The 27,745-nt window shown below is 41.1% G+C and overlaps 2 protein-coding genes across 4 annotated transcripts; both read left to right on the forward strand.

Annotated features, from left to right (window-relative positions):
- Positions 1–5,299: 5,299 nt before the first annotated feature.
- Positions 5,300–12,093, forward strand: enpp5 (ectonucleotide pyrophosphatase/phosphodiesterase 5). 2 transcript variants are annotated; one of them, XM_051408874.1, is made up of 5 exons: positions 5,300–5,550; positions 6,423–6,560; positions 6,657–7,559; positions 7,819–7,995; positions 9,687–12,093. In XM_051408874.1, the coding sequence occupies exons 3-5, from the start codon at positions 6,680–6,682 to the stop codon at positions 10,088–10,090; spliced, it is 1,461 nt and encodes a 486-aa protein (XP_051264834.1). In that variant the 5' UTR covers positions 5,300–5,550; positions 6,423–6,560; positions 6,657–6,679; the 3' UTR covers positions 10,091–12,093. The 2 variants fall into 2 exon arrangements, with proteins under 2 accessions (XP_051264834.1, XP_051264833.1); XM_051408873.1 differs by lacking the exon at positions 6,423–6,560.
- An 846-nt stretch (positions 12,094–12,939) lies between these two features.
- On the forward strand, positions 12,940–26,290 carry clic5b (chloride intracellular channel 5b). 2 transcript variants are annotated; one of them, XM_051408880.1, is made up of 6 exons: positions 12,940–13,654; positions 22,027–22,136; positions 22,234–22,359; positions 22,971–23,077; positions 23,393–23,574; positions 24,679–26,290. In XM_051408880.1, the coding sequence occupies exons 1-6, from the start codon at positions 13,070–13,072 to the stop codon at positions 24,841–24,843; spliced, it is 1,275 nt and encodes a 424-aa protein (XP_051264840.1). In that variant the 5' UTR covers positions 12,940–13,069; the 3' UTR covers positions 24,844–26,290. The 2 variants fall into 2 exon arrangements, with proteins under 2 accessions (XP_051264840.1, XP_051264841.1); XM_051408881.1 differs by lacking the exon at positions 12,940–13,654 and adding an exon at positions 18,022–18,376.
- The last annotated feature ends 1,455 nt before the right edge of the window (positions 26,291–27,745 follow it).

A 27,745-nucleotide genomic window follows, 5' to 3' on the forward strand; every position in this document is an offset into this window, starting at 1 on the left:
GTTTTTTTTACATACACTTCCATACTTAAGTTTCCCCCTAAAGTTACAGTACAAATTCTGGTAAACACCTGTTCCCTAATTAAGGGACAGATTTCATCCAAAAGGGACCTGGCATATTATATGACACAGAGATGTTCGCACAGTGATTATAAGTGCTTATAGTCTGTGTAGTCATATATTTTGGGGCTGCACGTGGACGGTCCACTCACGGAAATGGGGCAGTTGATGAAATTAAATCTCACACACCACCGCAGGCAGGTGGGTGCTGAAGGCATGAAATCGACTTTAGCCAGCACAAGTGCCCGTGTGGTCAGCCAATGGGGCATTACGTTTGGATCTGGTAAGCCTAGGTGCCTTCTGGTTCACCCAAAGTCAGCTCAGATTGTCCAAAAAAGTACCCTCTCAGTGCTACTGTCCTGTTGTGACTTCAGGACAAAATTCTACTCCTAACTTTATTCTGCCCCTGCACCTTACCAAGTTTGAGCACATCACTGTTCACATTGATTGCTACAGTTACAGCACATCACTGCTTTCCCTGGATGCAAAATCTCTGTCTGTTAAGATAGACTGTATACATTTAGGAGCCTGAGGAGCGCAGTCGTGTCTTCAGAACTTCATTTGCTATAGTTTAAATCAAGATGAGCGACCCTTGAAGGGCAGATTTTTTTATTTTTTCATTGGTCTTCAAAGTGTGTCGCTGGAATATAACCACTCTCCAGTTATCAGTTGGTCATAGAGCTTAAATGTAGGGCTGCTACTAACAACTAAACTGGCATTTTTTGCTCAGGGCCCAAGGTGAAAATTCTGCGTTCCATCAATGGTCTTTAACCCAGATATATTCAATTTACTATCATATGTGACAAAAAACAACAACAATCCAGATCTTAGAACCTGGACCCAGAGAATGTTGTGGCATTTTTGCTTGATGGTTAAATCTATGATCTAAATAGTTTCTGATTAATTTTCTGTTGGTTGACTAAACAATTATTAGCTTCAGCTCTTCTGGAAACTTCTTAGAGTTTAAACACATGCACAGACATGCAAATTCTAGCAACTTTGGAACAATATAATATAATAAAGTAGAACCTCTTCTATAAAACAATGGCCTTAACCATATTCTACAATGTTTAAGTGCATACCTCATAGCAAATGCATTTTAAACGTACAACACCAAAAAAACATTCTACAAAGAAATCAACAAAAGCAACCTCGACATTCTTGTGTATCATCACAATAGACAGCGATAGAGCTACAAATCTCACAATAGACAGAGCTTTCCTGCCCAAACAAACAAAACCCTTCGTGTCTACATGGCTGTGAATACACAACTGCTTTAGAAGTCAACCCAGAACACACAGGAGCAGGTAGCTTGATGGCTGCTCCACTGTTCCCACATAGATTCACACTGTCAGCTAAATGGAAGCAAAAACACAATGAGGAACATGTACAGCACATACATACATACATAAAAGAAAGACACAAAGGGAACCCATACTGAAAAGAAATAATAAACATTTTCCAACAATGTTGTTTTTACTATTCAAATTGAGAACACTTCTTTGACGCACTTGATGATAGGTTCACCATTACTTTTCTGTTTGTACATTTTCTCTTCTTTTGTCACATATAATGAACAACAGCTGTGGTGCCTGTAATTTGACTTCAGACAATAAATAATGGTTTCATTTCTAAAAATAAAATAATTGAGTGAATGAAGACATTTTTGAAAACATATGCACCAAATCATGTTTATGAAACTGAGTATTCTGTGACTATACTCAAAAAATATACTCAAACAAGCAGACAATAAGGCTAGCGGCTCTGTGAGGCTGTGCTTTGGCACTGTGGTGCTTTGAGCTAAATGCTAACATCAGCATGCTAACGCTCCCACAATGACAATGTTAATATGCTAATGTTTATCAGGTAATGTGTACCATGTTCAACAATTTAGTTTAGTATGTTAGTGCACTAACATTTGCTAATTAGTACCAAACATAAATTACAGATGAGGCTGATGGGAATGTCATTAGTTTTGCAGGTGTTTGGTCAAAAACTAAAGTATTGGACATATTCAAAATTTGGCCTGATAATGGCGCTAGAGGAAAAGAGTCAGGGATCACTCAAGGAATTACAATTCATCCTGAGAGGAACAAAACTGTCTAAACATTGTGACAATGCATCCAGGGGTTTTTGAGATATTTCACTTAAAACTGCAACATCAACCTGCTGGTTGTGCTTGAGAAATAAAGTCAGTAGGATTCATCAGTGGGCACCATGAATATCTGCAGAATTTCATTATTATTCAAATGTTTTTACTGGGTTTTCAAACATTTTACATATTATACATTATAAATTATGCCAACATCTGCATCCAACCTTCCCCAACCCCCCGAGAGAATGGCCAACACACCAAGAGTGAAAATAAAAAAAGAACTAAATAACTAAAGAAACTGGGTTCAAGAGAGATTCAGATCTCAATGGGCAACGCCAAAGGCGTCCAGGCTCTTGGTCTATGGTCTATTACACATGGGTGTTTCAAAGACCATATCCTAAAACTGTCCCATGCTTGGGTGTGACGGCCCTAGGGTTGGCCTTATTCCGTTCCTCTTACTTGGTCTCCCTCTTTGTCACACACTTTTGAGCCAGGTTGTGACAAAATGAATGAATAAGGGTTGCTGGGTCTTGCACCGTTGACAGGTAGGGTCTAGTTGGACAGGCCTACTCCTGGGCAGATGGAGTCGGAATTATTTTAAATTGGATCAAACTATCTCTGACACATATGGAGGTTGTGTGTCCTCCCATTTCGATTTGAGATGTGAGATCTTTAACTTTGGACCAAAGTGGTCCACCAACAGACCAACCAAGTGAAAGACATTGCCACCCATAGTGCTACGTTCCTAGCATGGTTAACATTCATTGGAATGATACAATGATTTGCATTTTGCAAAGATAAGATAATGTAAAAATGCATGATGATATGTGAGACAGTGAGAACGAATTGGGTTAAAAGAAACCAGAAGCCATAACCAAAAAGCTTGTTATTTTTTGTAAACAAAATATATGTTCGTTATCAGACAGTAGTTAAATAATGACATAGATTAGCTTATAATTTTCCAAATACCTGAAAATCTTCTTACAGTAAACATTCATTTGGTTAAATATTTCTTTAGTTTTTCTTCAAAAATTCTGCAACATTATTTTCACCTTTTGTACCAGTCAAACTAGTGCAATGACCTTTTGTTTGGCCATCTGAAAAGTGCTGTTGTGACTAAAATTAATGAAGAATTTGCCAGTGTTATAACTCAAGCTGGAGAATATGATCCCAATCCCTCAGTCTTAAAATGTCTCCAGAGTCTGCATATGAGGGTCATAATAGATTTTAAGATTGTTTTCATTGTGCTCATAATGGCCTCGCTCCATGGTATTAGATAGGCTTGATATCCGCACTGTGTGCTCCTTAGGGAATGCAGGGAGCAGCTTTGAGCATCTAAACTTGTCCTAAATTAAACTAATTACTATCTAACTCAAGCTCTGTATACATCATACATTTCTGTGCTCACTGACAAAATCACTTTACAGAAAGTTTAAATAATATAATATCCCAGAGAGGTGTTGGACCACCATGCTTCTGTAATCCTTGGCATTGATTCTCTAAGTCTCTGAATCTCTAGCTGATTGATGGAACAACATTATTCCAAAAGATACTCATTAACTAATAACTAATTAATACTTTTTATGATGGTGGTGTAGAGCATCTAACACTGTGCTCTAAAATCTCCCATAGGTATTCAGTTGGGCTGATCTCTGGTGTCTGTGAAGATCACTAAATATGATTTACATCATTTCAGTACTCATCAAGTAATCCCCCATGCCCTGTATGGAAGCATCTGCATTTGTTTCTTCACTAATATATTCAGATTTGTATGTTTTTATGTATGATATATGATTTAAAAATGAACATAGGCCTACATCTACTGTCATGATAGACCACTGCTCCTGTAAAAGTTGGTTTTACATTTTAACCTCCAAATACACAAAAATAATTTTGCATTTAAAAGTTAATTCTCAACCTTGGAAACAGCAACAGAGAAAATAAATCTAATCTCAAGGTCCCTGTATTAGCTGTTCCGGAGCTTTTGATCAGGTCACATGATCATCAGCAGATGGAGTTGCCCAGTTGCTACAGTATAATGGATGTTCAATTTTCCATTTATTCTCATCTGTACTGGCTTAAAATATGACTTTATAACTTCGTTCTTGACCTTGGAAACAGTAGACGAATAATTAAATGAGGCATTAGAGTATTCATCATCAGTAAACTGACCTTTCTCTGTCTCAGAAATAGTCTCACTTTTACAAGTGATTCTTCATTATGAGTAAAAGTCCTGCATTCAAAACCTTGCTTAAGTAAAGGTTTGTAAGTATTGTCAGCTAGACAACTTTAAGTAACAGAAGTCAAAGTCTTGTGCAGTAAAATGGTCCCTGTCAGTGTTTTATATGATGTCTGTCTACTTCATACACTGCTGGCTAGTTAAATCTGCAGCACTGTATCATATTCTATAAGATTACCATACGGTCGTAGATCCTCTATCCTGTGAGAACCACATAACTTTCCATGAGCTCAGAAAAACATCCCTGTTTTTAGTTTTATGATAGTGAAGGTTTTAAATAATGTATTTAGTTTAAGAGGAGAAGAGAATTTTCTCAACCCATAGAGAAAACCTTAGTCCTTCTAAAAACTTAATCTCACATTTGGAGATACATGGTTTTCACTGGACAGGTATGAAAAACTGTAGTGGAGTAAAAAGCACAAGATTTGCCTACATTTGAGATGTAAGGTTAGTGGAGTAAAAGTATATCATAAAATGGAAATAAAGTAAAATATATCAACTTTGAACTTAAGTCCAATACTTGAATATAAATCTACATTCACATCCCAATGAGTGAGAGGAAGGCCAGACTCTGACCCCTGACTACTTTAGACAGGACATGACTGACACCTTGTGGACAATGTGTGTCATTCTCGTCGCAGGGCGGCTATTGGCATTGCACTTAACATAATATAAAAAAAATCTCTGACGGAATTAGAGCAACAGTGTCTTTGAATGTCGCTATTTTTAGCATGGGGCATTATTTTGGGCGCAGATTTGTCCCGCCTCCGCATCTTTAAATGTAAAGCCACATTTCACCATTTCACCATGACTGTAACCTGAATGACACCAAGATGTCTATTTATAATACCAAATAATACCCCCCCCTTCGTTACCCCTCCCGTCTCCCTTCCTCATCCCACATTACGTCATTGGAAACCTGTGCGCACTGGATTTTGGGGGGACGCAGAAGAGAAGCATGCACTCGCAGGAAACAGCGCACAGCCTTTTGTCTTCCGGTGATCTTGTTTGGTGAAACATATGTCAGTGAAACGACAGAAAGGTAAAAAAGGAATTAAACCGGTTAATAGGCGGGACTTCCTTCAGTAGCGCCAGAGTCCGGGCTGTTTATCTCTGCGTGTGCAGCGCAGGGCGAGCCAGTGCACGATCAGATTACAAGGTAAGCTTGTTGACAGCGCAATCTTTAGCGTTTTTAATGTGTGCCTTTTGAACTGCCTCGATGTCGTTTTCAGTGGACCTGCGTGTGTTGTTGCAGGCTGAGCTGCGTGCTGGAGCTGTTAGCTCTGCAGCACAGAAAGCTAAAGCACGGAGCTCTGCACTGTGTTTCCCCCTTTTAATGTGTCTGACTGCCAGGGACAGTTTGTGGGGGAGTCGCTCTTATGGATGCATTCGTTTTATTACACAGCCATATTTCCAATGACATTGCTCTCCTGACCTGTAATGTCTTCGCTGCTGATGCTTTCACGTTGATCGTCCCGTCTAACTCCATGTTATGGAGAGGCTCATGTATCATAATAATGTCAGTGTCATGCTACGAGACTGCTATGTTAGTATCATGATAGAGCTTTAAAGCTGTATTACAACTCCTTACACAAGGGATGATTATATTCATTATTAATCTTTTAATCATTATTGATCTATTATTCTAATATTATCTATAAAATGTCAAAACCTTTAAACTGTTCAAAACCCAAATGTATTCAGATAAAAAGACACAGTAAAGTCATATTTGAGGAACTGGAACCAGCCAATTTATTTGGGCTTGTCTAATAAATGGCTGCAATAAATGTTCATTAATTAGTTGTCAGATAACTTTCTATTAATCAGCTTATTGATTATTTGCCTACATCATAATCGACATTGATGGTCATTCCTTAAACTCTTGTGTGTGATTATAATACGACAACAATTACCACATGATTGGTTTAGAGGCATTTGGCTGTGCATGTCATTGCACAACAAGCGTATGCTAACAAGGACGTACACTAAATGGCCAAAGTTAGGTTGACTCCTGGATGTTGATGATTACAGGACAGAGGCTTCCCCAAGCTGTCACCACAACGTTGGACGTAGAGCTGAATAAATGAGCAGTGCCACTGTAGCTGTATGAGTTCCATTAACCGGAACTAAAAGGCGTAGGCAACACCACCAAAACAGAAATATATATAAGTAAGTGAGCAGGGGTGTCCATGTATATTTTCAAAGTAAGACGTGGTTAATTGCTTAGCTGAGTTCTTCCTAAGCAGTTTTTGTGTGTTTTTGTAGGTTGTCTCGACACACACCACACAATGCTGGGCTGCTTGCTGCAAGGAGGCTGCAGTCCTCTGGTCTGCCTGTGGGCCCTGATGCTGCCTCTGGTCTCCCTCCATCGCTTGAACCAACATGGGCGCAGGGGCCACATCGTGAAGGACCGGCCCAAGTTGCTGCTTGTGTCCTTCGACGGCTTCCGCTGGGATTACATCGACAGGGTCCCGACGCCCAACTTCAACAGCATCATGGATGAGGGGGTGATGGTGAAGCAGGTTGAGAGCGCTTACATCACAAAAACCTTCCCCAACCACTACAGCTTGGTGACAGGGCTGTATGCTGAGACGCATGGCATTGTGGCCAACGAGATGTATGATCCCGTTCTGAATCAGTCTTTCTCCATGGAGACGGACAGTATTTATGAATCACGGTGGTGGGAGGAGGCGGTGCCTCTCTGGGTGACCATCCAGAACGCTGGAGGGCGGAGCGGGGCGGCAATGTGGCCAGGGTCTGATGTAAAGATCCACGGCATGTTCCCCAATCAGTACCTCCCATACAATGCCTCAGTCTCGTTTGAAACCAGAGTGGAGCGGATTATTGAGTGGTTCTCTGCAACCAAAGAAGAAGCAGTGGATTTTGGAGTTCTGTACTGGGAAGAGCCGGATGAGAGCGGACACAACCTGGGACCTCAGAGTTCCCTCATGGACGTAGTCATCGCTGGGATTGATGAGAAGCTCGGCTTCCTCATGAACGAGCTAAAGAAGGCGGGGCTGTATGAGAAAGTTAACCTGATAGTGACCAGTGACCACGGCATGGCACAGCTTTCCACTGATAAAATCATAGAATTGGATAGTTATGTGAGCAGAGACCTGTACACCTGGGTGGATAAGAGTCCTGTGGTGGGAATACTGCCCAAAGAAGGTATCTATCACAGTCAATACTGTCAATAAACATGATTAAAGGAATAGTTTTGGGAATAAATGCTAATTTGCTTTCTTACTGAGACCTATTGACCTTTTTTGTTTAGCCAACTTAGATGTCATTTTGTTTTCATTCTCTAATAATGCACAGGACTATGTTTCTTTAATCTAGAGTAAAATGTGTGTTTGTTTGTTTTTGTATTTTCTAATTTTTGTGTGTGTGGATATTTTCTATCATTGCTCTATCATATGCTTTGCAGGAAAGCTCGACGAGGTGTATGGTAAGCTGGTGGATGCGAACCCGAACATGGTGGTGTACAAGAAGGAAGACATTCCCGAGCACTTCCATTATCGACACAATGTCAGGATCATGCCCATTCTCATAGAGGCCAAAGAGGGCTGGACCATCATGCAGAACAGGACCGGGCCCTTCATGTGTACGTATTCAAAACCTCAGTATTCTGGTTTGTGGCTGTACACATTAAACAAGGTTTTATTTCCCCCAGTTGTTTCAAACAGCAGGTTCTGTCAGCTCTATAAATAGCTTCACAGGAGATTGTTTCAGTCATTGTACCAAAGCTAGCTCATATTATACCAGCTGTAATTAATAAAGAAAACCAGATTTGTTTTCCCCTTGGAAACAGCAGGAGTGAGTGAGTGTGTGGGTTTGGAGAGTTGACATGCACCGCCTCCGAGTGCAGTTCTTAATCCAATTCAAATCAAGCCTTTTTTCTTCAAACACCGCCTCTTGAGATTATCTTAAACCGTGTATCTGTGAGGGCAGAGTTTGTCGTTGTAGACTACATTAGCGAATATTAATTCCTCATCTCTTGTTGAAGGCTTGTTAATCAGTAAAATGACCCGGTGGAGTCGGCAGCAGGAAGGAAAACCTGCTGACTCCCTGTTGTTAGAGACTGCTTAGCTGGATATGTGTAGTTTACTCTCCCACATAGAAAAGGGTGTTTCTACAGTATAGCGGATTTATGGGCCTGGATGATAAAAACCATAGCTGTTACTGTCCAGCAGTGGTACCTTCTTCTCAGTGCATTACAGGGAAGGCACTGAGATATATATTAATGCAATTGCTCACTTATTAATAATTATTATCGGTTTATGTGGAATAGACCCGAAGTTCCTGGTGTCAGTTCTATCTTTGATTATTTACTTTCTCTCCTGTGTACTTGAATTGAAGACGGTACGACAGATTATCTTCAAGTATGCGCTTCCTGTGTTGATGTGATCTCCTGTCAGCGAGAAGCTACTATTCTAGTGTGTTTCATCACCATATTTAGCATAACACTGCCAAAATAGAAACTGTATTATCATCCTTACAGACTGGTTACTATTTGTGATCCTGCTCCATCCCTTTTTTAGGACATGATGCTTTAGGTAGTTTTGTTAATGCTCATGAGATCATACCTTAAACGTGCCCTGTGGAGTTTTTAGACAACAAACTAGATTCTGCATTATGTGTATCTTTGAGGCCTAGGAAACATGTTAAATGCATTTTAATCCTCATAAAACATTTGCAAAGCAAATTTCTTAAATATTTCAAATCCTGCAATGTTTTACGACAATGTTTAGTTGCTAGTAGTCCTCTTCTTCCCTGCCTTTGTTGGCATATTGCTATGTTTTTCTTTGCCTGTTACTCTGCCTGTTGATCAGATGAATAGTAAAAGACCCCACTGGCGACCTATAAGGCGGGAGAAGTCTGAGTTACTGTATGTGATTGGATGGTAATCTGCCGTCACAGGCAGCACTGATAAACTATAAGTTAATCCTGTCAGTTCTTCAGGAATGTAATAGCACTGATGGATTTCAGGAGCGGTAGTTAGTCAGACTAAGCTTTCATCAAAGCGTCTTTGTGCTTGTGTGTTTTGATTGAATTTTCAGTTTGTGCATTGTAGTGATTGATTTAGCACTAACCAGTATGCTGGGGCAGGCAGTGATGTTAGTAAATCATCTGAGAGAGCAGTAGTGCCAGATTCCATAAATCTCCGAACAAAAAGTGCGGGCTGTGATTCATGGGTTGTGGAAACTGGAGATCTATAGATTAATAATGCAAGAGTAACAAAAATCACAGCTTTGTACCTATTTATGCAAATATATTTCTTATTTTTCTCTCCAGTGGGAAACCACGGCTATGACAACACCTTACGTAGCATGCAGCCTGTGTTTGTCGCCCGTGGGCCGGCCTTTCGCCAGCATTACGTCAAGACGTCCATGAGCTCTGTTGACCTTTACCCTCTCATGTGCCACATCCTGTCCATCCACCCTCTACCAAACAATGGCTCCCTCTTCAACGTTAAGGACCTGCTGTCCGCGGAGCCAACTCCACCCACGGCCAGCGTTCCTCCCAAGGTCGAGGCGTACTCCTACGCCCCCGTCATGGGTTCTTTCATCGGTGTGGTGATGGTGCTGGGCTTTCTGGTGGTCTACATCAGACAAGTGACGCTCAAACAGCTGCCCTCAATAAAACACAGAAGCAGGGAGATGTCGCAGCCCTTACTGCAAGAGGACTTGCATCTGTAGCTGAAGAAACAGAAGTGATGGCAGGCATAAAAGAAGAGGAGGTATTGCTCCCCAAGGTAGTCCGCCCTGTCCAGAAGCATCCCCTGAACGCCTCCCTTATACGGCTGAATGCCATTGTGCTGCTCTTTTTATTAGTTGGAGATCAAGCGAATCTAATCTAACCTCCTAATCATATAGAGGTACACCCTGCTTGCTTGAGTGCAAGGGAAATGTCTAGGGTATGCTTCTGGTCGAGGCATAATCAAGATAATAAACCTTTACATGGGCTTCATAGTGGCTTTGCTTTGATTGTGAATTTTACCTAATCTCATCTCGTCATTTTTATTGTCACATAATAAGTAAAAAATGATAAGCTAACAGTGAAATTTCAACCTGTGATTCTGGCAAGTATGAACCTTTGTTGCCCAAAACCATGACTTGGATAACATTAAGATGTCAGTATGCTTGCAAACAATTTTTTAGTCTGAAGGTCAAAATCTTTATAGCTAAACAGCCACAGTTGAAGTTGAGGTGTAAAGCCGGCCATCATAGAGAGGGGCAAGAAGCAATAATTGCTGAAATGGGGATAACTGCACACTTTCAGACAATCTTTTCATCATTGGCATTCATGGTCTTGCACTCTTTTGCACAGAGGAAAGCAGAGGTAATGAAGTGTGAAGAATATTTAAATATAGCTTAAGGGAGAAGTTCAAACCCTGCTTACTTTCTCCCTTCTACGCCTGGCCAGTCGCCGCGTGAAGTGGACATGATGTCGGATTGTCAGTTTTGGAAAGTTGCAAAAATTGTCAGACACAGCCCAGTGGATTTGGTTTGTTCGCCCTTGGCATTAGGTCTTGTCAGGTTTTTGCCACCAATTGTTCTACTTGTGGTCTGAGCACTGAATAAGACGTTACTTTGAAATACAAACGCTGTGATCAGTCAGAAAAGTATTCAAAACACAACTCGTTTGAAGAGATTGGTTGGGGTTCGTATTATATTTGAATGTTACTTGGAAGCAGATGTTCCACTAAAGTCTCACTCAATGTGCCAGGCTACTGCTCATATGTGTAGGTCATTACATGAGCCGATCACATCACGATCTTGCTCTTTTAGTAGTCAGTTACCATTTGCCTTTTAACTTGACATCTCTCTAAGGTGTGCAATTGTTTGTGTGTGAGTCCGTTTTTTTGTAGAGTCTGTGTTAGGGGGGCATTTTTCTGTATAGATGACCGTGCACTGCCCACCTGTTCATACGTTGACTGTCATAACCATGGCCATTTGTTGGTGAAATGTGAAGTGCAATTGCTATTGGTCAGTATTTCGTCATGAGGATTTTAAGGGTTTTGTTGTTGCTTGGTTGAGAAGACTATTCGGCATGACTTGCAAGAACTGTTCCCCTGATTTGCACTACAGGATAGAAATGAAACAGAACGAAGGGGCAGTAGTTGGATGCTTTTTAGGTCATGTATAATTTGCACTTCTTGTTCGTAGTTGCTATTTGATATGATAAAAACGTAAGGTGCCTCCTGCCAAAAAGCTTTTTAATTAGCATTATAATAGAAGGTCAAGTAGAATCCAAATCTGCAAATAAACAATTCTAATATTTTTCAGCATCATTTAAGAAATAATTGGTTCAATTTTCTGCTTTTAGATGCGTTAACTAAGACCTGTGCCCAAAAAATGACAGACATCACTGTGATATATACTTTTTACAAATTAAAATTCATAAATTAAAAGTATTTATATGAAAATTGTTAATTTTCTGATGATTGTCTTGTTTTATGAAACAGAAGTGTTGTCTGATAAGTTCCCCCTGACTTGTTGACAGATAAATGAAATATATCCATAACATATTTAAATGATTCATTTGGAATTGTTAGAAAATGATAAATATTAGATCAGGTTTATCTCAGTTGGTTATTATTTTGGATTTGAAGTATGGATATTTAATATAATTTACAAATTAACTATCTTTGCCATGTTGATGCAATTAGTCTTCTGAAATTAAAGGGATTTGAAACTGAGCTATTTGTATTTTTGTTTATTTCTCTCTGTGTGTTTGTGTTGATTCCAGAGCCTTTACACTCTTTCTTTATCCAGGCCAATTATGTCTTCATTTTCCTCATAGATGCCAACAAGAAAGAGGCCAAATTCTGAAGGCTGACAAAACCCATGTACCAGCAACTAATTTGTAATAATTAAAAGAAGCCAAAGCAGAAAGAAACACCCAATTTAAAGCCTAATATGAGAACAGAATGATACGCACATTAGATATTGAATCAAAAAATTGTCAAAGGCTGCAGCTCTGTGGCCACTGATGGAACTGATGGCCATACAATTTTCATACCAAATCATAATTTAAATAAAATATGAAATAATAAGAAATCAATACAATATTTGCTATATATATAATAACTAATAATAATAATAATAATCATAGTAGTTATTAGTGTTAAAAGTAAAAAAAAATTAAGTTGTATTAACAAACCAACAAAATTTAACTCACCCTGATAGTGAGGCACATAATGTTAAGTTGGAAAAAAATCGAAACGCAAAATTGAAAAGTTGAAATTACCAACTTGGAGTGGGATATCAGGAGTGAAATAAGTTGGACAAACTCTAAGGCAAAACTTAAAATGAAGTTAAATTAACTTTCTCAAAATTCTTTTTTTTTTTTTTAAACAGTGAGTGAAATGAAGAATATGTAAAAATCTAATCCAACTTTTCAGTGTGTCTCTATCCACTGCACTCACGAGGTGTTGCACTTAGAGAGAAATTCGTGCGTCCTTGAAGGCACCGGCCTCAGCTTTTGCATTAATCACTCGTTAACTTGCAGGATCAAAGGTCTTTTATGAGTTATCGCTGGAATTTGCCCAGGCGCTCAGTCAGTCTGAGGCAGGCGGACCGTGTGCCACCACCACCATTTGACCACTTCAGCACTCCTCCTCCACGTTAAACCCCAGCTCCGCCACAAAACCAACACCCCAAAACCCAGCAAACATGGACAACATCTATGACACAGTAAAAGAGGGAAGTGTGCATGAAGAGCGCAGTGATGGAGCTGACAGCCCCGACCGAGAGCCCACGTATGAGAACTCAGGTGAGGCCAAGGAGCAGCTGTACAGCGAGGTGCAGGTCCACGCCCCTGCGGAGGTAGGACGCAGCTCGCCGGACTACATGGAGATCAGAGACGGGGACAAACATAGCTCCTCGTCCTCTTCATCCAGCGATGATGAAGAGGAAAAAGCAGAGGAGGAGAAGACAGACGTCGAGCCGGAGCCGGAGCCAGCGGTGGAGGTGAAGGTGGAGGAGGTGAACGGCGTGGCGCACGACGGATCCAGGCGCTCATCGGCCTCTTCAGCATCCTCCGCATCCCGCGAAGACCCGGGCGACGACCCGGCGAGGATCCAGGAAGAGGATAACGCGGTGGATGGGATGCTGATGGCCTACACCCACCCAGACACCGACTTCAAGCCGGAAGAGTCTGTCGAGTACGGCCTGAAAACTCTGGAGAATGTCAGTCTGGATGAGAGCAGCGCTGCACCGGCTGATCCCAGCCAGCATGACATCTCTCTGTTCGTCAAGGTAAGAAACATGCAGGCCTGTCTGTGTGTGGTTGGCCCATGTCAGGCATCAGTTTCTTAAGCTTCACGGTTCAGCATGAGGCCGGAGACAGCTGCTTTAAAGTTTATCAGCACTATATCCGAGTTGCCAGGAGGTTCCTTTTAGCCATGTTGTGTGTCTTTCACTGTGCTGGAAACTTTCCTTTTTTCTTATCCGTTTTTTTTTGGTGTTAGTTACTCATGATGGAAAACCAACACTGCAGGGAATAGGCTTTAATCCCATTAAATAAATAGGTTTTCAATTGGCATATTCTGCATTTGTGGGGATTTCATTTGTAGCTGTATTGCCATATCTGGCATATCTACACATCAAACATTAGTGCACATATTGAGGAACGCCATCCAAAAGTGTGTCATTAATCTGTTTCTGTTTCGATAATTTGTTGGCCAAGTCTGTGCCAAAAACATGACTAATCACAACAATAGCCTCTGAGGTCATTATATGATAGTAATCCTAATAATTAGAAGCAGTGCCAGCACTGAAGGACATGCCCAAGGTATTTCCCAGTCAAAGTTCATGTCTCAGTAGGTATAATTTACTACAGAAATGTACACAGTCAAGAAATGTGACTTTGTGGATTCCTTTTGTACATCATATCAAGTGTAAGAAAACATAAAAAAATTAAAAATCTTTATATAAAATGTTTATATAAATTAAAAACGTAGGTCGGAACTATAATGATATGAAGAAGGTATTCTCAGGCACTATAACAGAGCTAAATACTATGTGAAAAACAGCCTCAGTGCACACATGGTTTACTGATGAAGCCTAACGAATTGTACACGTTATTTTAGTTGAATAAATGTAACTTTTTGAAATCAGTGATTATAATAAAATGTATCAAACAATAGTATTTAAAACAGAAGTATATTCAGAAATATCTATATCGATTTCAGGAATCAGTCAGCAGTGATCTCTTTTAGCTTTATCCGGCAGCCTGATGTAATCATTAACTTGTTTACTGTACGGCCATAGAAACCAGGGGTGAACTCCATGCCTGGGCAAATCTAAATGTGTGTTTTGCTGCGTTTCTGATAGAGCTGGTCTGTGAGGTGCACTATCAGTACATGCAGGGGTCACTTTGCTGATTGGGCAACAGAGATTGAGAGTCAGTGGGCTGGGCTGAAGGAGCTCTGTTTGAGCTCACCAAAGGCCTCGCAGCAGAGAATGACAATTGTAGTTTCTGCTGTCATGTTTTTGTATTGTGTCAGCAAAATGGTCAAATATAAATGGCTGTATGCAATCAACACAAACCGGTTGCAAACAAACAAAGTAATTGCTACAATCTGACTTGGATGATGATTTCTTGAAAAGAGCCAAACTTCTGTCTATAATTGCAACAGGGACTGGGGCTAACTCCAGAAAGAGAATTAGCCTTTAGCTTTGCCAAATCCAACAATGATTTGTTTCTGAGAACATTCACTTCATTTTATGGCTATATCATAAGATATTGAATGTCCATTGTTAGGACTTTTACAGAGGGAAGATTCTTGGTTAAACAATAAATGAGGATTTTACTTCAAGTCATAAAGACACCTTATTGTTCTAGTTCAGGATATATATCTGTCCTTGCAGCTGTAAACCTCAGTTGACACAAGAGCACCGGAAACCTCAGCATATTAGCACATTTACAGCACAAAGGGACGAAGACACATTTTTTTTACATGGAGATATGCTATCAATAATGTTGTCATATCACAGTTATGATAAACATGGACCGTAGTTCACCATGGAAGTGACAACATACTTGGCCTCTTCTCCGCATACCACCCCACCCTCTATTCTCTCCAACCTGGGTGGATTTCCCAACAGTTTAATCTTCAATGATCCCCATAAACCAAACCGAGCTGTGCTATAAAAGTGGGGAGGGGAGTTAGGAGATCATCTGCCCATGCTGAAAGTCTACATGGCTCCTCCCCCGCTGTGATAAGGCAGGCCATTGTAGAATAGGCTATCACCACTATCACTAAAAAGCTATTTGACAGGGGACAAGCTTTTTTTAATCGTATTCTGTGTGATAACAAGCACTGTTTAAGATAACACTAACTGTACCAGGTGCTTAAGTAGTCACTGTTAAAGTTTGGATTACTATATAATCATATCCGTAGGGTTTGTTGGTTGGTATGGTCCATCTCACCATTCAGAATAAAGACGGTCCTTATATTGAAAGGACTGTTGGGTTGTCACATTTGACAAGTGTGTGTCGACACAAGTGGAGAGTTCAAACACTCCCCTCCACCTTGGCTCCGGAAATCTGTTACTGTTTGATGATTGGGTGAATGATTAGCCCAACAAGTCAGTGATTTGAGCCTACTTTTGTCTCAAGAGGACACCAAGGCCATCTTTTTGAAACCGTTAATGGTTTGATGGTTTTCATGATCATAGAGGATTCAGAAATCCTTAAAGGAACAGTTAACAGACATTTTAGGAAATACGTTTATTTTCTGTTTTGCCAAGGGTTAGCCTAGATGTGACGATACCATTGTACTAGCTGTCCGGTACAGCTACAACCTGCAGCCTATTAGCTTAGCTTAGCATTAAGACTGGAAATGGGTAAACCGCAAGCCAGCTGTCACTTTCCAAAGGTAGCAAAATCTGCCTAGTAGCACATTTAAAGCTAGCCAATTAACAGGTATATATTGTCTGTTTAATCTGCACAAAAAGCAAAGTGTAAAAAGAACAATGTGTATATCTGGTGGTAGCTTCATATTTATCATACAGATATGACAGTGGTACCAATCTTCTCATCAAACTCGTGGCAAAAAAGTGTATGACCAAAAATATGTAACTATTCATTTAATGCTTCTGTGAGGTACTTTAAAGGTCCAGCGTGTAGGATTTAGTGGAGTCTGGAGGTGTAGTTGCAGATCCCAACTCTGTTGCTTCACCACCCCCTTCCAAGCATGAAGGAGGAACTACGGTGGCTGCGAAACAAACATTAATGCCCCAATCTAGAGCTGGTGTTTGGTTTGTCACTTCTAGGCTACTGCAGTGGTGCATTTGGTTCAACATGATGGACTCCATGGAAGGTAACCTGCAGCGTGTGTAGATAAAAATGTAAGGTAACAAAAACATAACTATTCCTATATTCAGCTGATAATACACGAATGAAAACATACCTATGAATATTATATTTCAGTTAGATTGCCTTGACCTTTGGACCAGCTGCTGGCTTTACCTGTATATTCACCAGTCGTATGTGGAAGTGGTGTCATTGTCATTTTCCACATTTTTGCAAAATATCAAACAGTTGCTTTTTAATAATTATGAAATCAGCTAAATCTGTGTCTCCTCAGGTCTGCACTAGAAGAATATGCTAGAAAATATGAAGACAGTTGCAAGGAAATGCAGTTTCCACACAGTGTACCCACACTGAATGAGGTTTTCTATTCATTGATGCCAAATGTGGTAGTTGAAAGACTACTGAATGAGATCTAAATGTGAGAAGACTTTCAGCTCATTGTATTGTTTTCATCATGTGGGTGCTGTGACACCTGTTTAGACTGCAACTTTGATTAAGACCTATACAAAATAAACCCACCAAAACCTAAAATAACACATTTAAAAACTACTGAACGTTTTCCCTCATAAACACTAATAATAAACTCCTCCTTCCACAGTGGCCCAGTAATTGGTTTTATGCTGCATGTTGGTATGTCAGCCAGGAGAGGGGGCTGCTCTATAAATAGAAACAGTTAAAAAAATTAGCTCCAACCACTCAATCTCCCTCTTTTTCTGCTTTCATCTGACTTTCAAATTCAGAGATGACGAGAGATTTTATTCTTGGAAATATCTCTGCGAGTACCAATCAGTTTCTTGTCAGCGTGTGCTGATGAAAAAAGTCAGACCTGCTTTTATTTTTGTTGCCCTACATAGACCCTTTTTTTTGTAAATTACGGTAACACCAATTCCTGGCAAAAAAACAAACAAACAACCAAAGCCAGGCATTAATAATTCACAGAGGAATTTCTCCCTGGTCTTCTACTGGTGATCAAATTTAACCTGCGAGTAAAACATTTGAACATGCATTAAATATGAACGCTGCTGCTCAGATACTCAAAAGCCCACACCGAAAAGGGACACAAATACCATCCCATGTTCCGGGACGTGGGATGGTGGTGGTGATGTGTCTGTCCGACCCTGAGAAGCAAAGAGATCACAGCAAATAAAGAAAGCGAGGTGACCAGTTTAGGAGAGATGAGGCAGATAAGAGAGGAGGTGATGTGTGTTAGAGGGGAGTTTGGTTGCAGCGCTGGGAAGAGAGGGATGGGGCTCCACCCCCTGGTATAGACTGACACCTGTTTTCCACTTTGTGTCAGTGAGTGCTAGCTCTGCTCTCCATCTGTGTCCAAATCAGAGCTCAGGGCTCTATACCTGCCACCTGGACCCGTACTCAGACTCACCTGCAGGACATGAACAAGGGAGGAGAGAGCCTTTACAGAGACTAGGAAAAACCAAAACAGCTTCTTAAGGTGTGAGGGATCACTGTCAGCGGAGAGAGGATAATCTCAGAGAAGATATCTGGGTATTTTTCATCTTTTTTTTGGAGGATGTAGACCTCCAAGGATAAGCAAAGGACTAAAGTAAAAAAAAACAACTTAAGAATCGAGGTGACAGCCAGAACCAGGCATCATGTCCACTAACAGTCAAGACAGGGACCCTGATATCGAGCTTTTTGTCAAGGTAAGACAGAGACAGAACTGTGGTTACAGCATTTTCTAGTAAGTTAAGTTAAGTTTTGATGGAAGGTAGAGACAGTATATGAGCAGGATTTTCAGTGTAGCGCCACTGTGTGTGCTCATGTAACTCAATAGTAGAGGTAAAGTTACAGCGGCACTGGCACACTGCTCTCTATGTTGACCCGGGATTGTTGTGACAATGATACTGAAGCTGCTTGTTGATGGTGGGAAGCTCGCGCCGGGGCACCACTGAGGAACCATTGCCCCATCTGAAACATTAAAAAGCAGTCAGACGGTTTAAAGCAAGATGCCAATTTTAGATTTGATTTAGCAATGCACTGTGGGCTAATTCTCTTCATTTACAATGCATTAAATCAGCTACTCTAATCTTTTACATGCATTATGGCATTATTTCTGTGCACCAATCAATACATGCTCCAGATTATTACCTAATAATAGCAAGTGCCTCCTTCAGTAGATACAGCAGTGTTGTTTTCTTTCACATAACTAGATGCTCATGAGGCCCTGTGGGAAATGTTAGAGGCAGGTGAATATACCTGAGGCAGGTGAGGTGGAGGCACGTGGAAAAGCTCATCTGGTGCTGCCTGGATGCACTGACCCAATTAGCTGGTGTGAAGGCTGTTTTCAGCCAATCCACCTCCTAGGAAACCGGTCAGCTAGGTAACCAAAAGTTCACTGACACACTGTCGGCTTGCATAACCCCTTTCAGCCTGGTCATTCACGATGTTCCTCTGTTGTTTCTCTACATGAAAGTCTTATTTCTAAACAACACACTGTAGCTAGATTATTTGGGGTTTTTCTTACATTTTGTTAGCAATTCTAAGCTGTCAGTCCAATAAGGGTTCTTATGTTAGGTGTGTTAAGTGCAGAGCCAGTCTGGGGCACAAACCCTGTATATAGGGGGGTTATCATCGCAGTTGCAGCCCTGATATTAGTTTTTCCTTTTGCTGCCATCTGAGATGTGACCTAGATGGACAGAGAACTATCCTAAATGACTGCACTTCCTTTAATGCCCTCAACCCGGCACAAGATTTAGATTTTCACTGTACAATGTGTTCAACATAGCACAACACAATATATTTGGGGTGTGGTAGCATTTTGTGGACTGAATCTCAGCTTTTTTTATTATAAGGAATGAGAGGATTAATACAATGTAGGAGAGCATGTAGCAGCATGATCACAGGCTGTATCGGTATCCCAATGATCAGTTTGTGGATTTGGACATAAACTATTCATGAGTGGCAAGTCTTGAAAGGTTCATTAAAGGGGCTCTCCAGCAATTTTACATATCAAGATCAAATAAAAAATAGCCTCATATATAAAGTCTTCTGTGGCACTAGAGGTCATCATGGTATTCTCGGCTCGACTCAGACTATTAATGTCTAAAAGAAAGCCGTACAAACATGGATGTGGAGTTTGAAACATGTAGGTGTTTACTAGGCAGTGGGAATAAATGCAATTGGTTCCAACCTTGTGCAACGAAGTACAATATATTCAATTTAATGAAAAAAGCATTTAAATAGCTTTCATTCTGGTATTTGAAACAGCAATACATAATTCACTTAAATTTTTACTCTGAGCCTGGATGTCTGATCTCTCTATGGGAACAAAGAAGGATGTATTTGTACAGGTGAGTTAAAAGAGTTAATGATAAAATATTGCAGCACAGGTAACATAAATACATGAGGAACTGTCTTGTTGACGCTGCCTTCCTAATGATATGTCAGTTGAATTAATGAAAACTAAAACCCAGCTGTATATTGTCCATGTATTTATGTATGTGATGGGTCATATGAAGTAACATTGCCTCCAATGGACCCCACTCATCGCTCAGCGGCTCCATGCACTCACGTTCCTTGCGCCCACATGCCCAGTTGTGTGTGACAGCTTTTGTCCTCCATGTTCTAGATGTTGATTGGCTATTATCAGCGGTTGTGTATTGTGTTACCGCCGTGCCGCTGAACCTGGCCATAACAATGCACAGACAGAAGCATCACATGCACTCAGGCAGCATGACAGCACCGAGCATCAATGGCTGGCGTATATACAGTTTGCTCAGCTACTTTTAGACCAACAGCTCTGCTTTCTGGTCTTTGCTAGGAGCAGCAGTGTTCTGTTGGGACGGTGTACTGAATGGCAAAATGTTTTCCACTTCAGTGTAGTATCTTTTAATTTATGAAGTGATTGCTGGTGCTGCTCCAAGTAAAGTATTTAATATGTGTCATATTTGCGGCCTCAAGGATAGCAATAACAAAATTGCACGTAATTAAATTCATCTTGAATAGTTCTTCTTGAATAGTGTAAGGATTCATTTCCAAATCATTCATGTAAACTGTCGAATCTCTGCTCAACCAGCTGACCTTGAGGTCAGCGCACTTATCTTGCTATGTGTTGTGGACCTCTATGTCTGCAGGCCCACAGCTCTGACCCTGCACCCTGTGTCCTGTTGGACAGTGAACCAGGTGATGGAATCACTATGTATAATTCAGATGGGCCGGTGGCTCAGGTGTCACTACTGATGCTCTGCTGTGTATCCATACATGCCGACACATGATCTCCCAGCATGTATGAGATGGAGAGGAAGTGATTATATGAGTCTCTGTAGGGAGAAACACTTGAACCATGGATCAACTCAATTCAAAGCCATTTGGATAAATGCAAAGCAGGCAAAAAAATTGTTTTTTCTTTTTTGTATTGGGAAAAATGCTTTAACCTGTCAGCAAGAGTGTGCTGCTTTTGTTACATGCCCCCAGTGTGTACTTTTGGTTTGTCCTTATCATAAATTTGTATCAGGGATTTAAGGGTGACGTATTTATGAGAGTTTGCGTAGTGTTTACATTTATATGACCCATGACGCTTCTCTGAACAACCTTACTGGTCAAATAAAAGTCAAGATAACTAAATCCAATATGTATTTAATTGTTAGCAGCAAGGTTGCTGGTTCTCAGAAAGACAACCTTGTGACCAGATATTTTCCCAGCAGCAGAAAACTGGTGTATTAACTAGGGGGAGTGTCCTTCCTCATGTTGGCTTGGGTTCAACCTCCTTGTGATCTGAAACAAGACATTTAATCCCTTCTAGCTTCTGGGGTGCAGATCCGGAGCACAGTCTGTGCTCTGACCTCTCTTTGAGGATGGCAAGCATCTAAGAGATTTGTTCGACACAGTATTGCAAGATCAGAACACAAAGAAGGACACACACTTCTGCCAGCATATTTATGTGAAAAAGTATTACGAAAATATTAACGCCTGTCTGTTATAGTGTAGTCTTGCATCTCTGCATCACATGCCATTGTAGATTTGTGAAGCATCTGGTGCTCAGTTTTGGTTTAGATGATGTCTAGGGCTGTTTTCATTACCGATTAATTTGAGGTTTATTTTTCTCAATTAATCATTTAATCAGTTAACAGTGAAAATGTGTTGATCAGTATTATCACAGTGTCTTGTCTGTTGATCGACTAACCACCTGAATCACCTAGCAGCTCTAATGATGTCAGAAATGTGTTGACTTGGTGGTGCTGGTGCTGCTCCAACCTCTGTATATCTATGTATGTTTGCCTGTGTACACTCTATTTCCACTACATGTCACATTTCATTGCTCTGACTCATTCTCTGTCGTCTTGTTTGCGTGCAGGCAGGCAACGATGGCGAAAGCATCGGTAATTGTCCCTTCTCTCAGCGTCTCTTCATGATCCTCTGGCTTAAAGGGGTCGTGTTCAACGTCACCACTGTCGACCTCAAAAGGTTAGGACACAAGATAGCGAGATCCCAGCAAAAAAAACCACACTTATGCATTCATTGGGTTCCTCATGATGTACTGCTTTGTCTGTGACCTCTGTAGAAAGCCAGCAGATCTGCACAACCTGGCTCCGGGCACACACCCTCCTTTCCTGACCTTCAACGGAGAGGTCAAAACCGATATCAACAAAATCGAGGAGTTCCTGGAGGAAATGCTCTGTCCTCCCAAGTAATTTAACTGGAAGGTTTTACTATACGTAGTTTACAGTATCAGATTATATCACTGACTACACACACTGTTTTTGGCTGGATTTATTTCACTCCAGCATCACTGTTGAAAGGGCAGGAAGTGTTTCAGTCCAATAAAAAGTGAATTTGTGCTTGTATTTGAAGACGTTAACTGATATAACTGTTTGTTGTTTATGGCTGTTGTAAATCTTTTGACAATGAGTAGCTATATATGTGTGTCTCAGGCACTTTGGCACATTTAACATTTGAAAACAAAAACCCCAACTGTATGTGCTTTATTGACTGCAGCCACAGCTTTTGTGTAACTTGAGAAAAATTAAGACATTTTTATCTTTTGTTTAAAAAATCAGAGCCAGTGTGTGAGCGGTTGCAGAGAAAAACGTCAGATTAACTAAATCTTTTTTTTATTGCCTGCAAAGTTTTTTACATTATAAATGGACCTTAGTGTGAGAGAGCTTAAGAGGCGGGCGGCCAACTCGGTGTGAGTGTGTAACATGTTTTCAGTCGGAGTTGAGCTCCAGTCCAGGTGTTAATGCTATCCAGATGGTTTGGTCTGACTGCGTCTCCTGCCTCTGTCCCCCGTCTGCTCAGGTATCCCAAACTGGCCGCCAAGCAGAGAGAGTCGAACACAGCTGGAAATGACATCTTCGCCAAGTTCTCAGCCTACATCAAGAACACCAAACCAGAGGCCAACGCCGGTGGGCTGCTCATTTTGTGCCTTTTGCACTCACAGACAGACACACACACACACACACACACACACACACACACACACACACACACACACACACACACACACTCAAAGACAGCAGAACAAGATGAAAAAAAGTATATGACAGTCATTCTTATGTTCCTCCACTAGGTAGTAGCATAGTCCAGTATTTGAGGCTTGCTTTGACTCATATATTTAGCTGGGCTGCCACCTAGTGAGGTTATCACTACATAGGTTATGTCACTTCTACCTTTTAACAGTATTACATCCACACTTACTGTACGTGTGATTGTGTGTTTAGTTCTAGAGAAAGGTTTGACCAGGGCCCTGAAGAAGCTGGACGACTACCTGAACAGCCCCTTGACAGATGAGATTGATGCAGACAGCATGGAGGAAGAGAAGGGCTCCAACCGATGCTTTCTCGATGGAAACGAACTCACTCTGGCAGACTGCAACCTGCTGCCTAAACTGCACATAGTCAAGGTAAATACGGAGTGTACCTGGGGAAATATTCATTAATGTTAATTGGTGCATTTAAAACCACTGAGGAGAAGTGAGTATTTGATTTATATGATCTTAGACAGCCGCCTGCAGATAGTTTGGAGAGTATTTGTAACATTTCACCAGCGTATTAGTTGAGATTCAACAACCGTTTTCAGATATTACACCAATAAAGCGACGCCTGCGTGCTAGTTCAGGCAGTCGACTGGAGCTGCAATGCTATACACACACAACATGCCAAACACGCCCTTCCAAGTTGGCGGTCCATTTAAGCTGCAAAATTTCCCAGCTCTCCCTCTGCTCTGTCAATGCCACTGCTGCCCTGCATCAGTACTGCTGCCTGCCTGTTCTGTAAGCCCCACCACCACAGCACCCACTTGTAGGCTCTGGTTATCGGGTTTAAGGTATTCGCTCATCACTCTCTAATATCAGATATGTAAACATATACATATATACTATAAATCCCCTGACTAGCGCCACCTGCAGGTATATAACCACATAACTGTTAAACTAAAGACACATCAGCTGTAGCCTTACTTTGTGTTTAGTGCTGTCGCTAATATTATCATGCTAATGCACTAAACGGTGCAAAACTTGGTGAACATGGAAAATATTAAACCTTCTAAATAGCATGTTGGCAGTGTCATGTGTGCATGTTAGTATGCTGATGTTAGCCTCACAGAGCAGCTATTGTGGTATTTTTTGTTGTTTTAAATTACTTTTTTAAATTTAAGTTCATTTCTATTAGGCATAGCACCTTTCTCTTTCTCTTCTTATACTTTCTAAATATTTTTCCTGGAAAAAGTCACCATGCTATTGCTAGTCACTCGCTTGAATATATGCAGCATAGAAGACACCCAGGTGTGTTGTTGAAAGTAATTTACTCTTACATTTATTAACTGGAAAAACACTAATGGAGGCAGGTTGAGAGAAAGCTGGGTAGAAAAATGTAAATTGCAACAAGTCATCTCAAACGACCTCCTGGAATTCACTGAACATAACAAAGTGATGGTATCGTTAAGAGACTGCCCAAGGGTGGATTTTAAATGTCTGACAAGATAAGTCAAGTTTCGCCTTCTGTCCTAGGTTGTTGCTAAGAAGTACCGCAACTACGACATCCCCTCAGACATGACGGGCGTGTGGCGGTACCTGAAGAACGCCTACACACGTGATGAATTCACCAACACCTGCGCTGCTGACTCTGAGATCGAGACCGCCTACAAAGACGTGGCGAGGAGACTGGCCAAGTAACTCTCCAACTGACCTGACCTCTAACAAAATAAACTAGTAACACAACACAAAAAACCCCCCATCACTTTTAAACATACATGTGACTATCCTTTTGTCTGTCATAGTAAGCAGGTCAGATGTTGCAGATGTCTGTGTGTTAGGTTGGCTTATACCGCTTTACAGCTCCAGATGTGATGGATTTCAGAGATTCAGTACATTATGTATACGGTGTTCAGGCCTCCAGAAACAGACATGGCAAAAGAGAAGTGGAGCGGAAAATAAATCAAGCACATTTAACGTGATTCACAGGTTTCAAACCAGATTCAAATTTTGCTGCTGTGAAACTTCTGACAAATCTCTCAAACATGATTGTGTCTGTCTCTATTTATTTCTCATAACACAAAGCTCTCTTTCATACATACTCCACCGGTCCGCACGGCCAAACATTTTACTAGCTGCTGATGTAAGGGTCGTTCACTTTATTTATTCCTACGCCCACAGAAGTCTAGTCTGACTCCAGTGTTTATTATCAAGCTTTGGCTCCTGGGGAGACACCTTGATTCATCTATGATTGATGATTGACGCTAATCATTTGCCGAATATGACTGTCGCGATCTGCAGATTAATTTTGATTGTCACTGATTACTGTAGGTGTTGCTGTAGTTGTTTTGTTTCCCTGAGCTTATACACATCTTGAAATTCACTCCTGCTTCTGAAAGATTGATTTTAAGAAAGATTGATTTAAAATTTAAAGCTTATATGCTCGATGATGTAGTTCGAAAGAACAAGATTTAGCTGACAGGGGCATTAGAACAAAGCTTGTTCCTGAATTGCATGCATGAATCTGTTTTAAATTGTAACCTTTAAAACCTGATATAGAGCCACTTTTTAAGATATAAAAATTCCTCATGTGCCTTTATTTGGAAGTATCGAAAATCCATGCCAATGTCACTGATGGACTCATTCTGAAAAATGTACTGCAGCCAGAGCTGAGACATTTGTTCTGCCTCAAGCTATTAGTGTTCAGTGTAGGTATTGATTTTGTCTTAAGTTACACATGATATTATGAATGGAGAGAGTATTTATTTAGCAGCCCCAATCAGGCCTGATTAGGTAGAGCCATTAGTGCTGCGATGAAAAGCGTCTTCCAGGCCAGGTCCACAATGGTCAGGAGCCCTGCCCTCCAGCCCTTCATCAAAGAGACATTTCCTCCGCTCTGAGGAGTCCATCAACATCCGCAGCCTAAAGTTCAAGTTCAAAAGTTCCATTGTCCACGCAAAGGAGGATGGAAATTTGTCTTGGGGCTTATCGTCTTTGGCTTGCTGTCAGGCTGCAACTATAGCGAGACTTCCTTGAAGAACCATAAGGCTCTTGTGTGGTTTGGACAAACATATGATATGAAATTGGAGCATGATGACCGAGAGCCATGCTCATTGCGAAGCTCTACAAATAAAATAATATTTTCACAGATCTGCTTCTGCCTTTTCTTTTCTTTTCCAGCTAGGTGATCAATCAACAATGATACTTTCGAGGTTGTCGTGAAGGGGAGGGGTGAGCGGTGTGTCTCGGTGATAGCAAAGGTGCCGGTGGAGCCTGGATCCTGGTCCTGAAAAGGGTTAAGTGTGCCTGACTGAGTTGATCAAATCCAGTGGTGCAGGTCTGTTTCTCCATCTATAACAGAGAGAGAGAGAGAAAGAAGGAGAGGGAGAGAGAGTGATGACCGTTGACAGGCTTAAATAGAGGCTTCCATGCCAGGGATCAAACGCCATCCCTCTTCTCCACTCTCTCATTAAGACGGAAAACCCGAGCGCCGCCATCCGATCTGTCTCCATTTTTCCTCAAAGGAGTCTAACTTGAAAGATCTGCGCCTGTCGGATTTACAATGGTGGGCGAGTGGTGTTTACTGAGACGCGGCTGTGCCAGAAACAACAGTCAAAGAAAATAAATGGAGCCTGCCTAGTGTTTCCACAGGAGTAAGGAAATATGGAGCGAGACTTGTGCCTTGCTGTTTGGTAATTAGTACCTAAACATCCCTGTCCTTGGATCCCATCGCTCACATCCAACATTTCTGCAAGCTGGATAATATACAGTGGAGCATTAACGTCAAACACGTCTGGTCATGGGGCCTGGCACGCCACATTAATCTGTTATTACACTCCCAGTGGATCTACCAGTCACTGGCCTTGGCTTGGCCACCATAGCACGGGGAGTCCATATAGGCTGACAGGGACTCACACACAGCATACTTTTATAGCCAGGGTTAGTAAACCTTTTCAGCTCAGGCATAAATTGTCTAAATTGAGTCCTGCTTTGAGACCTGAGCTGATTAAAACAAACTGGTGCCTTTGACGTGTGAGGACCTACCAGAAACAGACCTGTGATCCAATTAAGGGCCAGACCCATAGTTTAAGAAATACTGCCATGTAGACCTCAGTGCTCCTTTAGCTGCTGCTTACCATAGATATTGTACCCACGAGACATACACATATGTTTCAGCCTGAGGTGAAGTTTGGTTTTACCTCATGCTGTCCTGCTACTTTAGTAGAAAGCCTGTATTATCCATGTCCTTTAACTGCAATAGGACCAGATAGGGCTTCATTTGTTTTGTAATGTCATACGCCTGTTTTTCGTAATCCAAACAAAGATGGTGGCCAAAAATGAAAATGTTTTTTTAGGATTCTGGGAGTTTGTTAAATAATCTTGTCGACTGATTGGCTTTGGGATTTGAATGTAATGTTAATACACACGAGAGGCACAAATAATCTGAGCAGAAATTGAACTCTCTTATGCCTCTGAGATACACCTTCCAATCACTTATTGCTGTCATTCTTGATGTCAGGTAATGACTGACATGTGACATGTGACAACATCAACCCAGGTCCTACAGACCTGAGAAGGAAATGTCTAATCAGGGCACGGCCGA

Source organism: Dicentrarchus labrax, unplaced genomic scaffold (assembly GCF_905237075.1).
Source record: "Dicentrarchus labrax unplaced genomic scaffold, dlabrax2021, whole genome shotgun sequence".
NCBI lineage: Eukaryota > Metazoa > Chordata > Actinopteri > Moronidae > Dicentrarchus > Dicentrarchus labrax.